Here is a 15340-nt window from a genome sequence, read left to right as displayed (position 1 = left end):
GGATGACCCAGAACTGATCTCACATATAGACTATAAAAATAGCTACCAAAGTATAAAAAGAAAACGAGGGACTAAAGGATTAGACATGATGGTTAATGTGTACAAGGATGCAATGGAATAGGAACAACTTTTTATGAACCACATGATAAAGTGGACAAATGAATATTACAAAATCACTAGTAAGGATTTAGAATGATCTAACACAAAATGGTTATTTCTGAGGTGACCGACATGTTACTATCTAATCACAATGTCTAGTATCTATAACCCAAGAATTGTGTGCACTGTGCCAAATGTGTGTATGAATTACATCAAAAGAACAGGTACCAGGCCAGGAGTGTGGCCTAGTGGTAGAGTGCTTGCCTGGCATGCATGTAGATTGGATTCCTCAGTACTACATACTCAGAAAAAGCCACAAGTTATGCTGTGGTGCAGTGCTAGCCTTGAGAAAGCTCAAGGACAGTGCCCAGGCACTGAGTTCAACCCCAGAATTATGCAGGGGATGGGGGGAGGAGGTACTATGCTATTGAAAAATGCCTTTTTTTCCTCAGGCTTAAGAGAATGATTATCAGTTTCTACCTGGAAGATTTAGGTCTTAGGGCTTTTCTCTATGACCTAAAACTTAAGCTATTACTACATCTTCAGTGTCTTTAATATATTTCCTGTCTATAAACATAGAGCTCCCCTATGACCTAACAATTCCACTCCTTGGCATTTACCCAAATGTCCAGAAACAAGGACATACTAAAGCCATTAGCGCGATGCTCACTGCAGCACTACTTACCATAGCAAAGATATGGAACCAACCCAGATGCCCCTCAGTTGATGACTGGATCAAGATGTGGTACTTACACACAATGGAATTCTTTGCTGCCATTTGTAAGGAATCGCCCCATTTGTAAGGAAATGGAAAGACTTGGAAAAAATCATGTTAAGTGAAGTAAGCCAGACTCAGAGGAACATAGGCTCAATGGTTTCCCTCATTTGTAATAATTAGTACACATCTAGCAGAGGATTACAATAGCTCAGAACCTAGATTCGCAAGGTCATATAGGAAGAGACTAAATAAAAGGATCTCTAGGCTATGAAAACAAGAACTTTATCTTGTGTGATTGTTGTTCTTAATGTGCTGTTATTTCTCTTCTTTGTTGTCCTTTGGTTAATCTCATATTGTTACTAGATCTGACTTTGTTACCTGGTATATTGTATATACATTTGTTTATTTGAAATAGGAAAGGGAAGGGGGAAAACAAGATGAGGGGAGGGCATGGGAGAAGGGAAATGGGGACAAAAACATGAGAAGGGGTATCAATGTGAGAAGTAATGCACCTACTACTATTTGGCAAATGTAACTGTAACCTCTCTATACATTACCTTGACAACAAAAAGATTTTTAAAATATTTTTTAAATTTATTTTCTTTATTTTTTTATTGTAATTAGTAAAAGGGTTACATGATATTTGCCAGATAGAAGGTGCATTAATTCACATACATTGATACCCTTTCACATGTCTTGGTACCCGTTTCCCTTCCCCCCACACCCCCCACCCATATTTTTTAAATTTTAGAGGAGTTATATTCACCAGATAGATGCATTCTCGTATACTGATATCCCTTCTTATGTTTTTGTCTCCATTTCCCTCCCCCTACCCTTTCCCCTCAATTTTCCTGTCCTATTTCAAATAAACAAGTAAACACCTACATAATATACTAGGTAACAAAGTGGGATACTGTAACAATATAAGATTAACCAAAGGGCAACACAAGAGAGAAACATACATTAAGAATAAGTCACTCATAATTAAGCTCTTGTTTCCATGTCTTTGAGGTTCATTAATTTGGCCTCATCCTATATGGCCTTATGTACCTAGGGTTTGAGCTAGACAATAAAGATTTAAAACTAGAAATTAAAAAAAAATCTGTCTACACATATAAGCAGAAATAATCTAATAGTAGGCATGAGCCTCTATTTCCTCCGAGTTTCCACTATTCTGTTACCAAAAAGAGTGGGGAAAAGTGATGGGGAGTGTTTTAGAAAAGACATATCAAAACAGAAAAAATACTAGTATGTCTACTAGAATAGTAGAATATTCTGGTATTCTCCTTTAAAAATACCAAGGATGAGAGGTAGAATTCTACACTCAAGTGGGAGTACTGTATGAAGAAAAAAAAGAACTTGCTAGATGTATATCCAGAAAGCTGAGACCAGATGACCAGCTATACAGTGCTCATCATATACATGAAAAAACAACTTAAGAGGTTATAGTACATGATTTCAGTTGATGATGAATGCAAGGCTAAGGCAGACCTCAGTAGTTCACACCATGGTAGTCAGGAAGCTAACAATGCCTCTACTTTTTATTCCATCTGGACCTCAGTATATTGAGTGATGTTGACATTCAGTCTGAGTCTTCCTCGTAGCACCAAATCCTCTGGAAATGCCTTCAGACTCAACCAATCTAGGGTTTGCTTTTTTTTCTGAAAAGCTGACAAAAAATATTAAATTTTATGGTGGGGAAAACTGACAAACACTACCTCAGCCAAGTACTCAAGTTGAACATCAAGAGCTGTTATTGTTGCTAGTACATATATTCAGCATGACATGAAAAGATCCTTACCTATGTGGTCTTCCTCTCCAAAACTACTAACCCATTTGAAATAAGTAACGCTCTATGAAGTATCTCAACTACTGTAGTATTATCAAGGTCATTAGAAACAATTCCAACAAATCATTAGAATAAAAATAAATTTAAGAAGACAATTAAAAATAACATAGTTCTCTAGATGAGATCCTAGATCAGAAATGGGATAGTAGGTAAAAACTTGAGAGAGAAATATATGCAATTTAGTTACTGATACCAAAACTTGCAAGACATTAGGATTTGAGGGAGCTGGGTACAGGGTAACAAACACTTGACGACCTAATTTTTCTGCAAAGCTATTCCAAATACCAATTTCTAAAGGATTTTCAAAGAGAATATAAAACCTTGACAATCCTATTCAACTTATTTGAAGAAAACATGGCTACTAAAATTCATACTAGTTGTGAAACTTACCTTCACACATTTGTCATTGCTTTGTGTGTGTTCATTTTTTATCAGTGCTGGGGCTTGACTCAGAACCTTGTGCAATTGTTCGGCTGTTGGCTTTCCCCCAGCAAGGTAAAGTCTTCACTACTTGAGCCACATCTCCACATCTGGCTTATTGGTTAAATGGAGATAAATATCTCTTGTATATGTCTACTCAGATTGGCTTTGAAACACAATTTTCAGATCTTAGACTCCTGAATAGCTAGGATTACAGGTGTGAGCCACCAATGATCCAGCACAATTGCTAGAATAAGCCATACTCTATACAGCTATGACTTTATATAAATCTTAAAAAAATCTCTGAACAGGAAAAAACCTTCAGTGCATGGTTCTTCAACTTCTTGATTGCCTTAAGGACACTAACAACAAACAACAGGTATGTACAAGATGGATATTACCCATCTCTAAGATTTTTTTCCAGTAGAGTTAATTTCATTGTGAGATGTGTCAGAAATGTAGAGTTGTCAAATCACAGTGGCTAGGACTAATTTCAACTAGTTAGGAGGCTATGAGACCTGGAAGATGGGAGGTTCTATGCCAGCCTTAAAATATCTTCTCCAACTGGATGATTATCATCAAATACCAGAGATGGCTTAAGTAGTACAGTGCCAGCCACTTGAACAATGTATTTACTTCATAGGCTTGTATTGAAATATCACAAATAATTTAATTCATATAAAAGAAACACAATTTTTTTTAAAAATGTTATTATGGTGGGGTGTGGTAGCTTACGCCTATAATCGTAGCTACTTAGGAGGCTGAGATCAGAGAACTGTGGCTCAAAGCCAGCCCAGACACTAAAGTCCATGAGACTTATCTACAATTAACTACCACTAAATCATAAGGGGCACTGTGGCTCAAGGGGTAGGGAAGTAATCTTGAGCTGAAGAGCTCAGGGACAACGCCCAGGCCCCGAGTTCAAGCCCCACAGCTGACACACAAACATAAAATGTTATTACATGACATACAGAGGGGTTACCATTTCATAAGTCAGGTAATGAGTACATTTCTTGTTGATCGATGTCACTTTCACTCTCTATTTCCCCCACTGGCTCCTAATAGATTGTGTAGTTCATTTTCAACATTGTCTACTGGGTACCACTGAAATAGTTTTTAAATGATACTTCAACAATTTGTCTCCTATGAAGAGCTAAGTGGATGGCAGAAAGGAGTGGAGAGTATACCCCTTTTAAAATACTGCATTATATTCACACAATTTTTAGTTCATCTGGTACTAATATGTTTAGTCCCAAATGCTACATAACTAAAATTGCAGGACAGATGAATTCTGAATTTGGTGAGCTACTATAAAGGATTTAACTTACCAGTATCACATACAGGTGATACATGAGAGGTCTGTTTATCACTAATACACCAGGAAAGGTGAAATATGTATCAAGATTATGCACTGGCAAGAAAGCACAGGTAGCTTCAATTGTTCAGTAAACCTTCTGATTTCAAGAATACAAAAACTGGGCTGGGAGTTTGGCTTAGTGGTAGAGTGCTTGCCTAGCACGCAAGAAGACCGGGTTCGACTCCTCAGTACCACATACATAGAAAACTAGAAATGGTGCTCTGTGGCTCAAGAGGTAGAGCTCTAGCCTTGAAAAGCCCAAGGACATTGCTCAGGCCTTGAGCTCAAGCCCAAGGACTGACCCCCCCCAACACCAAAAAAAAAAAAAAAGAATCCCACCAATTGGATGTGGTACTAAAAAACAGAACAAAGCATTGTGTAACGTTTAAAATAAAAATAAAATTACCCTTTAAAACAAAAAGAAATACAAAGGCTAAGTGAGGTAAATTGGGAGAAAAATGAAGAAGAGGGCAAACAATGTTCAACAAGAAATATACTCATTACCTTACTTATGTAAAGGTAACCTTCTGTACATTGTTTTTCAAATAAAATACAATGTAAAAGAAAAAAATACAAGTTTCTAGAAGGAATTACTACATGGAACATCTCAAAGAAATGTAAGTTCTGGATTCAGATTCCAAATGGCTTCAACTCTAAGCATATTCACCTGTCAACTTTCCCTTTACGAAACTATTAAAAAATAAGCTTCCGGGAGCCAGCAGTTTGGCCTAGTGGTAGAGTGCTTGACTACCATGCAGGAAGACCCAGGTTTGATTCCTAGGTACTACATACATAGAAAAAAGCTGAAAATGGTGCTGTGGCTCAAGTGGTAGAGCTCTAGCCTTGAGAAAGCCCAAGGTTAGGCCCTGAGTTTAAGCCCCATGACTGGCAAAAACAAAATATACATCTCAATTAATGCTTTTCAGTTAAGATCAATGCCCTATCCAAAATCATGGTCCTGTTGACATAAACTTTAATGCTAATGGGATCTTAGAAAACATTCCTTGAGACCTAGTGTGAAGTTCTGGTTACCAGACAACAGATTTCACTTCCTTCTACCACATAAAAACAAGCAGGTATTCTTTTTGCTCTTTTGCTTTAAGTTTGGTATTTAGTATTAAACTGATGTCCCCTTTTCTCTTTAATTCCCTACTTAAGTAGCTTAATTTAAATAATTTTTAGTCTACTTATATTTAAAAAGTATGGCAGTCAGAAAAATCCACAGTATAGAAGGCAAAAAATGTTTTGTTTTAGCAAACCAATACACAAATTTATACAGATAAAACAGAAAGAACACAGATATGAGTGAACAATTTTTATTGAAACCCTCAAAGATTAAAAGAGGACCAATGGTGAGTTTGGGTACCATAACAGAAAAGCTCACCTAACTGTACCATCATTCACAGGAATGAACAAACCCAAACACGACAAAATTCAAATTCTCATGTAACTGCTACAAGTGGATGTAAATGAATTAATCATTCCATCATAACCTTCCTTTAATTATATGAAAAAGGGAATTTACATGGCATAACAAAGATATGCAAAACTTAATGAAAACACAATTCTCTTAAATCTCTCAAACTTATTTTCCCCCAAAGGATGCAGAATGCACTTGAAGTGATTAAAATGCCTTAAAATGATTCTTTTTTTTTCACTATTGAAAACTGTTTCATATTTTAACCCCCATGCATGGTACTCAGAAAAAAACACAGCTTTTGAATTAGAAAGATCACTGACGTCAAAATGAGGAATTAAGTACGAAAAAGGCTGGGGTGGGTTGTTTCTTTTTTTTTGTCTTTTAAAGGAATTTTCAAGTACCAATGTGTATAGAGAAAGAATACTAATTTTGGTTATATTTTCCCCCCTTTCTGTTAAATATACAAACTATAATGCCTTTCAAAATGAAACAGCCACAGAAGGTAGCTTTAAAATAAGAACCAATCAACCAAAAATTGAAAAACATTAAGCAAAAAATTTATGGGGTTAATGTCTTAAATCATGATTACTCAAACACCTGACTCTATATCTCCTCCTGTAGAGCCCAGGCTCTCTCCCTTTTGGTCCCCACAGTTAAACAACTTTCCACTAGTTGTGCTCTGGAGACAATCTGTAATAATTTCATTTACAAGAAAAAAAATCTTGTAACACAATGAACGACTGACCAAGAAGGAAGAGAAGGTTGGTGCTTTGAGGAAAACTTAAATGAGAAAACCATAAATTTATCAGTTGTAAAGATCTTATTTTTTCCACAGGAATGCTGCACCCATTCCACTTAAGATCAGAAATCCAGGTTAAAGGCACTGGGATGTACTCCTCACCGTGCATAGACTCTTAACTACACTGGACAGGTCTGAGTCTACTGCAGTCAGTCTGCTTGCTGGGTGTTTCCATGACATTTCTTACATAGAAACCAATATAAATTAAACAAGTTTGAATCCATTTGTAATGTAACTAGTTTTATAAAAATATCCAGAGTTGCTAATAAAGCACCAAGAAAAAGAGAACCTTAGGGAGAGGACTTAGCTCCTTCCTACAAGGTCACCCTTTTACAGTTTTCGCTTATAGGACTTTCCAGAATGACAACAGTCATCTTTGATATGTCCTTATCATACAATCTTAGGGATATAGAACATTGCTGTGGTGACTATACCCAAATGCCGATTTTCATTATAAATAGCTAAGAGACATGTTACAAGATTTCATGGCTTAGTCTCAAATAGGTAAAATAGGTGCAATTTTCCTTGAAGAAAGTCTTTATTTTATATTGTTAACATTTTTGATGTTCCCTTCAGTAAACATTGATAAAACTATACTGGGACTACTATCAAATAATTGTGAAGTAGCTACAATTATCTACAAATACTGTATTCTAGTGAAATTGTACAGTATTTGTACATTTTTAAGAAAATATTGTACAAAAAATTATATAAATGAAAGCTTCAAATATCTGTCACTAGGTTTTTGAGCTGAAGTAATCAGAGACCATAGCAAATAAAAACATTTCTAAACATGATGTAAACATAAAAGGAGTAATGCAAGGTATCCAAATCTACTGTATTGCTATTTTCACCTTTAACATATCATTCATTCTACATAGCTTTCTCCTTTTGGAACAGTATATAAGGGAAGGGACATTATTATTATAACCTTATGCCATCAAATCAGTTAATACAGACGCATAACACATTCAATTATACAAAATCAATTTGTTTCAAGATACAAAATTAATGTTGATATGTAATTAATGAAAAAAACAAGATGTTATAAAGATAACTACAAGAATACCCAGATATATGCTGTATTCCCATTTATATAGATCTGATCAATAAAACATCAACACATTCACTTAGATACTGATTTAATTCATGGATCAAGGCCATATTTTTCAAAGTACTTTAAAGATGCCAGGACACTGCAAAAGCTGGAGAAAAGAGGTGAGGAGCTGTATATGCTTGCTAAACAAGAACTATGTTTATTTAACTAGTAAATACCTAGAGTAATAAATTTTTACTTCATGATAGCAATCAGGCTCGCAAACACCCAGAAATAGGAATTAGGGTTTTAAATGTAGTTATAAAGGTCATAAAAAGTCTGATTAGACTGAGGTACATTTACTCAAATTTTTGAGATTCATTAAGTGGTAGCAAACAAAATAATTCCTCAGACAAATGCACATTTCTCAGTGTACATATAATCAGGGAAAGGAGGGAAGAAGAATGTGCATTGTTTGGTGCAATCCACCAAGCTGCATATCAATATTGTTACACCAAACAGTTTGAAGACAGGGAAACATTCTAATATAATTTCAGATTATGTTTCATTTGGCTAAAATAGAGCTTAAGGTTGCTTTGCCATATTGGAAGTTTACTACAATAATTTTCCACATAAACATTTAGACTTGAACTTCAGGACTAAATATGGCATGATTATTTTGCTTTTAATCTGTCATATAGCTAAAAATTGACAATTTAAAAACTACAACAAAGAAAAAGTTGAAGCAGTGTGACTCTTACATCATTGAACCACTTCTAATGGTTAACTGTTAGTATTTAACAAATTCAAAGAGTTAATGAATCTTTGCATTCATTCAGTCTTCTGTGCCTTAAGCTAGGATGCATAATTACAAAAGACAGCAGATACTGGTAAAAGCTTCAGGACAGAAAGTGCTTGACAAAGTTACAGTTCTCAAGTGTGTTTGGTGAGAGTATAAGGGCAGATGCGCTGATGAAAACCATTACAAGAAGAGTCAATTTGTGTTAAAGTGTTCAAAGATGTCACCTTAAGCAGAAAAAAAGCTTTAATAACGTCTTCTTTGACTTATTAGGCATTTCCAGAGTCTACATCATTAGTGTTGTAATTTTAATAGGACATCTCCATACGATTATTGTTTGTTTCTATTTCTCTCCTGAAAAAAAAAAACACAGAAAGAATTGTAACAAAATCTGCTAAAATTTAAATTATATGCACATATAATGTAAATTATCTCTACACAAAGTTCTTCAAATATTAATTTAAATAATCAGTTACTATTATTTCTATATATCATAGCGGAATAATTACAACAACATACTTTTGTTCCACATTTTAAATTAAAAAGCACGCCACAGTCAAGTAATAGAACGAGTACAAGGACCTGAATCCACACTTTAGTACCATAGCAAATGAGCACAAAACCCACAAACACTAAGGCCTAACTCAGAAGGGTTAAGGCCCTCTCATAACCCAACTGTCAGTCACAGGGATTTAAAGTGAGGACACTAATAATGTGCTTCAGTCCTTCAAATGAATTATAGACACTTGGAAGCTACTTGGCTTAGGTGATAGTAAATGAAGGGTAAATAGATGCATTTAAATAAGAACTGATATTTATTAAAACTTAAACATAATTTTTCTTCCACCTATTTTTTTTTTTTGGTCTTGGGACTTGAACTATGGGCCTGGGCACTGTTCCTGAGCTCTTCAGCTCAAGGCTACTGCCCTACCCCTGAGCCACAGGGCCACTTCCAGTTTTCTAGTGGTTAACTGGAGATAAGAATTTAGTACCTGGGCTAGGTTTGAACCACAATCCTCAGATTTCAGCCTCTTGAGTAGGTAGGATCTACAGGCACAAACCATGGTGCCCAGCCCACTTCTCATTTTCATATTCAACATACTAAAGAACCTTTCACATGGAAACATAGAATATGATGAAGTGCTAAAGGAAATTTACGATGGTTTCTTGGTTGTTTTGGAGCCTTATGAAACAACTCACAGTATAAAAAAATAAAAAAGAAAGAGGGGAAAGAGAGGGAGGGAGGAAAAAGTGGGTGCGTTGATCAAGATGCATTATTCTCACAAACTGATTATGTTAAAATGAAAGCCCTATGTACAATTAAAGATGAATAATACAAACCAAAGTAGTAGTCTTTCTGAGACAAATTATAGATGAGTGCTATCCAAGACCTCATCTAGTTAAAACTCCCTGTTCAAGTACCAGGAAAAAAAGAAAAAAAACCATATAGACACAATTGACAATTACAAGCCATTCTAACAAAGTCATCACTCCACAAAACAGGAAAGGTCTGTGAGACTCATATTATCTCCAATTAATTACCATAAAAACTGACAATGCACAGACCCTGAAATTCAAGAACTGGCATACACAAAAAAAGTGTTGTTGGGGCCAGGAGAGTTGTCTTATAGTAGAATGTTTGCCTAGAATGCACGAAGCCCTGGGTTCGGTTTGTTGGTACCAAATACTCAGAAAAAAGCCAGAAGTGGTACTATATCTCATGTGGTAGAGCACTAGCCTTGAGAAAGTCCAAGGACAGTGCCCAGGCCCTCAGATCAAGCTCTAGGACTGGCAGAAAAAAAATGTCATGTTTATTACTAATCAAATATGATTTTTGACAATGACTAGTATACTTAATTACCAATGAAGCAAATTAAGTAACCTGTACCATATTGTTCAATGTCAAACTGTGGCCCTGAAATAGTAACAAGTACTAAAATCACCTAGACTATCTGTCCAAAGACTCATAATCGAGCCCCAAATATCTGTCTGAAGTACCAAAATCACCTAGACTATCTGTCCAAAGACTGATAATTGGGCCCCAAATACCTGTCTGAAGAATGGGAAAACTTAACATTTCTCTTAGTTCCTTAACTACTTAGTAACATCAACCAGTAACTATGACAAGTAATTCCAAGTGCATATTCAACTCTCATACAGTGCATACAGACAAAGAACAACAACAACAGCAAAAACTAGGGGCCAGGAGCATGGCCTAGTGGTAGAGTGCCTGCCTAGCATGCACAAAGCCCAGGTCCAAGGACAGTGTTGAAGCTTTGAGCTCAAGCCCCAGGACTGGCAAAAAAAAAAAAAAAAAAAAAAAAAAGTAAATACATGGTAAACCATGTATTCATAAATGCCAAAGAATCAGTTTTCTTCAAACCTACTCCCCCCCTTTTTTTTCTTTTTTGCCAGCCCCGGGTCTTGACCTCCGGGCCTGGCATTGTCCTTGGGCTTTCTCAAGGCTAGCACTCTACCACAGCACCACTTTGGGCTTTTTCTGTGTATGTGGTATGGAGGAATTAAACCAAGGTTTTGTGTTAGGCAAGCACTCTACTACTAGGCCAAACTCTCAGCCCCAAAAACCCATTTTAAAATAAACTTTAGAAGTAAAATGAGCAAGAAAATCTTAATCATATTTGAAAACTCAAGACATACCTTACAGGAGATTAAGGATTACAGATTTAAGGATTCAAGGTTCAAAATCAGCCCAGCCAAAAGCAAGAAATATCTAAGATCACACTTGAAGGCCCTGGGGAATGATGCTAGTGGAACCACAATTACCTAGCAAGTACAATGCTGAGTTCATATCTCACTTCTTGGGGATTAAACACTTTTAAATACCTCCAAAACATCACAATGGAAATGAGAAAAGTTTTAGAGTAAGGATAAGAAATTTGCTGAAGAAAACACAGAACACCTGAACAAAAGGAAAATCAGCAAAGCAAATACATGAGACCAAACAACACACCCTCCACACATAAAACACACATACATTTTCTATAGCCTAGAAATGTGATTTTCAAGTTTTAAAAATCTGTACATGAAGGGCCAGGAGTTTGGCCTAGTGATACAGTGCTTGCATAGCATGCACGAAGACCCTCAATAACCATATACAGAGAAAAAGCCAGAAGTGGCACTATTCACAATAGCCAAGCAATGGAAACACAGATGCCCCACTACAAATGAATGGATACAAAAAAATGTGGTACATACATACAATGGAATTCTACACAGCCAACAGAGAAGATGAAATAATGGTATTTGCTGGGAAGTCAATGAAACCAGAGCATGTCATGTTGAGCAAAGTAAGTCAAAACCAAAGGAAAAGGCACATGGTCTCCTTGATATGTGGATCTTAGATCCAAACACTACAAGAGCGATGAGTCAATATTTGGGTACCCAGGGTTATGGACATGGTCTTGGAGATATAAACTTAACTAAACAAACATAAAAATCTTTGATGGAATATATACTCTATAGATAAGTTATATCATCTACATTTTTATCTGTGACATACAAACTCTCAGCTTAATTCTAATTATGATCTAAAATCTATGCGCCAGTGATTGCACATAGAGATTCCTTTCTTGAGAATACCCAAGAACAGTATTTAGACCCTGAGTTCAAGCCGAGACTGGCAAAAGAAAAAAAAAATCTGTACATGAATCAAAGGAGCAAGCAATTACTTCCATATTTGTAAAGGCAGAATATTAAATCCAAGAAAAGATCCAAGGAAAGAGGTAGAAATCAGAAAGAAAAAATATGAAAGAACTGGACAAATCAAAAATAAAAAGTATTTCAGAAAGTAAAAGAACAAAAAAAGGAAGCAACCGGGCAAACTGGAGCATACCTTTATCAAGTTCAAGACCAAACTGCGTTACTAAAAACAGTGCCCAGACCCTGAGTTCAGGTCCCAGGAGTAGGGAAAAAAAAAACAAAAAACCCAGTAATACTTTAACAAGGACTCCAGGAGATGGAACTTAAATTCTCAACTTGCTGAATGTGAACTACAATGACTAATTCTAGAAATAAGAGTATACAGAGAGGGCATGTATAGAAACATAGTACACAATAACTTAAACAAGTTAGTATCAACATTAAGAAATTACATGTAATGAGAAGTATTGATTTCTGTGATATTCTTTCTCAACAAACTCCATACCCCAAGTAAGAAGGGCAGAAAAGAAATCCAAAAGGCAAATTGAATTCATTACATACTTTTCAAAGATATAATGAGAATCAAAGAAGGAATAACTATGATAGATTAGGGAGTACACAGAGACAGAAGAAAATATCTAAGTGATATGCTAATGGCCAGGCTGTTTCTTCATCCAGAGAATGACAATACTGGGAAGATAGAAAATCTGGGAAAAGGCTATAATTTAATTGAAAATTACTGTACCAATCAACATGTATATGCTAGTATTCTGGGAAACTGAATAAAGGATACAGTCTACTATGTTATATTGGCAAAACTTCTATAAATCTGAATGATTAAAAATCTTAACTAAAGAAATATATAACTTGCATGAAGCTCTCAAATATAACAAAAACCACACATGTATGTATATATTTGGTCATATATGCTATAATTTTGTTTTGATAGTTATTATTTCCCTATTTCAGTAAATTTTTTTTTGGGGGGGGGGGGGGGTTGGTCAAGTGGCTTGAATTCAGGACCTGAGCTTTTTTGCTCAAGGCTAGCACTCTACCACTTTAAGCCACAGCTCCACTTCAGTTTTCTGGTAGTTAATTGGAGATAAGGATCTCATGGACTTTTCTGCCCTGGCTGGCTCTGAACCACAATTCTCAACCTTCTCAATAGCTAGGATTACAGACATCAGCCACAATTGCCTAGATCTAAGTAATGCTATTTTAAAGAAAACTGCAACCAGAAGAATTAGAAAATTAAAATGTACTTGTTTATAAAGGCATGAAATGTTTACAGTATTTAGAATTTAATAAATGACAATAAAAACTAGAAAAAAAAACACTGAAAAAATATGTATTTATCTTCCAAAGCAGACTGAATTCTACAAAGTACAGACATTTATCTTTGGTGGCTATTGGTAATACTTAATACTTATCTAATGAATGAAGAAATACATTTTTAAGGGGCTGGGAGTTTGGCCTAGTGGTTAAAGTGCTTGCCTAGCATGCACAAAGACCAGGGTTCGATTCCTTGGTACCACATACATACAAAAAAAAAGCCGGAAGTGGTGCTGAGGCTCAAGTGGTAGAGCTCTAGCCTTGAGAAAGTCCAAGGACAGTGCTCAGGCCCTGAGCCAAAGCCCAGGACTGGCAAAAAAAAAAAAAAAAAAAAAAAAAACATTTTTAAAAAAGATCTTGCAGTATCCAAATATACAGTGATACAAGTTGACGTGAATCAAGGTATATGCTTGTAGAACTTTCAAAAAGAAAAAAAGACTTGGTAACAAAGGCTCTTAAAGTCAATCAAAGTTCATACACAATTTCTTGTATGAATATAATGTTACTTGCATTAACAAAATGGAAAAAGAGAGGAAAACATTCAGGAGTTAGAATATTTCTGAACTGATACTTAAACTTACCTGTAAGTTAAAGACAGAAAAATATATGCTTTAAGGTTTTTTTTGGTCAGTCATGGGACTTGAACTCAAGGGTGCTAGCCCTGAGCTCCTTTGTTCAAAGCAAGTGCTCTACTACTTTGAGTCACATCTCCACTTCCCATTTTCTGGTGATTAATTGGAGTTAAGACACAAACCATGCTAATTATAAAAAAAGATTCATAACTTTGAATAACCCTTCAAGGAATGCTTTCAAGAAAAACTTAAAAAATTATCATTTCTGAAAAGACATGAAGAATTTATTTGAATAGATAAAAAATATTAAGAATATAAAGAAATCCTGCCAGGTGCAGTGGCTCAAACCTGTAATGCTAGCTACTCAAGAGGCTGAGATCTGCAGACTGCAGTTCAAAGCCAGCCCCGGCAATGAAGACTGTGAGACTCTTATCTCCAATTAACCACTAGAAAACCAAAAGTGGCAGAAATGGCACTGTGGCTCAAAGGTCTGAATTTAGACACTGTAAATCTCTCCCTCTCCCTCTCACCCCCACCCCTCCCTCCCTCCCTCTCTCTCTCTCTCTCTCTCTCTCTCTCTCTCTCTCTCTCTCTCTCTCTCACACACACACACACACACACACACACACACACACACACACACACACAATATAAGTGCATAGAATAAGACAAATGATCCAGTAGAAAAGTGGTATTTAATCAAAGAGGGAACCCATGTGACCAATAAAATCATATTAAGACTTACGGAGTAATAGGAAAAACCCATCTCCTTATGAGCACGGAGGCACTACCACATTTTACTTATAACCCTACCAATCCAGAAGCAGAAACTATTTCTGGTTACAGTAGCTTTCTTTTCTCTTCCACATTTGTTTTATTTTCCTTTTTTTTTTTAACTTTTTTTTTTTACAGTGTGGATTTGAATCTAGGTACATGATAGGCAAGCATTCTACCACTGACCCATACCCCAATTTTGCTTGTTTCTTTTTTTATGAAACAGTCAGGCTCGTTCTGTTTAGTTCGGGACCTTGCACTCATTATATAGCCTAGGCTACCCTTGAATTGATAATCCTCAGGCTTTTTCCCAACTATTGAGATTTATAGTTTGAACTCATTTATGGTAACAGAAACTTTCAAATGTGTTTATGCGAGAGTGTAAGTGGGGGTGGGGGTGAGGGTTGTGAGCCTTGAACTCAGGGCCTTAGCTTTTTCACTCAAAGCTGTTGTTCTACTACGGCACAGCTCCACACTGGCTTTTTTGCTAGTTAGCTGGACACAG

The 15340-nt window shown here is 36.0% G+C and overlaps 1 protein-coding gene across 4 annotated transcripts in view; it reads right to left on the bottom strand.

Moving 5' to 3' along the window:
• Positions 1–6582: 6582 nt before the first annotated feature.
• Positions 6583–15340, bottom strand: part of Ythdf3 (YTH N6-methyladenosine RNA binding protein F3) — a 33946-nt gene continuing 25188 nt past the window's right edge. For all 4 annotated transcript variants that reach the window (XM_090338878.1, XM_090338877.1, XM_090338880.1 and 1 more), the window contains one exon: positions 6583–8851. In XM_090338878.1, coding sequence (XP_090195004.1) covers positions 8828–8851 — 24 coding nt within the window. In that variant the 3' untranslated portion in view covers positions 6583–8827. The remainder of the gene's footprint in view (positions 8852–15340) is intronic.

Source organism: Megascapheus bottae, chromosome 9 (assembly GCF_031878675.1).
Source record: "Megascapheus bottae isolate mThoBot1 chromosome 9, mThoBot2.hap1, whole genome shotgun sequence".
In the NCBI taxonomy this organism is placed as follows: Eukaryota; Metazoa; Chordata; class Mammalia; order Rodentia; family Geomyidae; genus Megascapheus; species Megascapheus bottae.
The sequence above is the reverse complement of the archived record's forward strand: the minus strand, read 5'-3'. Positions and strand labels throughout refer to the sequence as shown.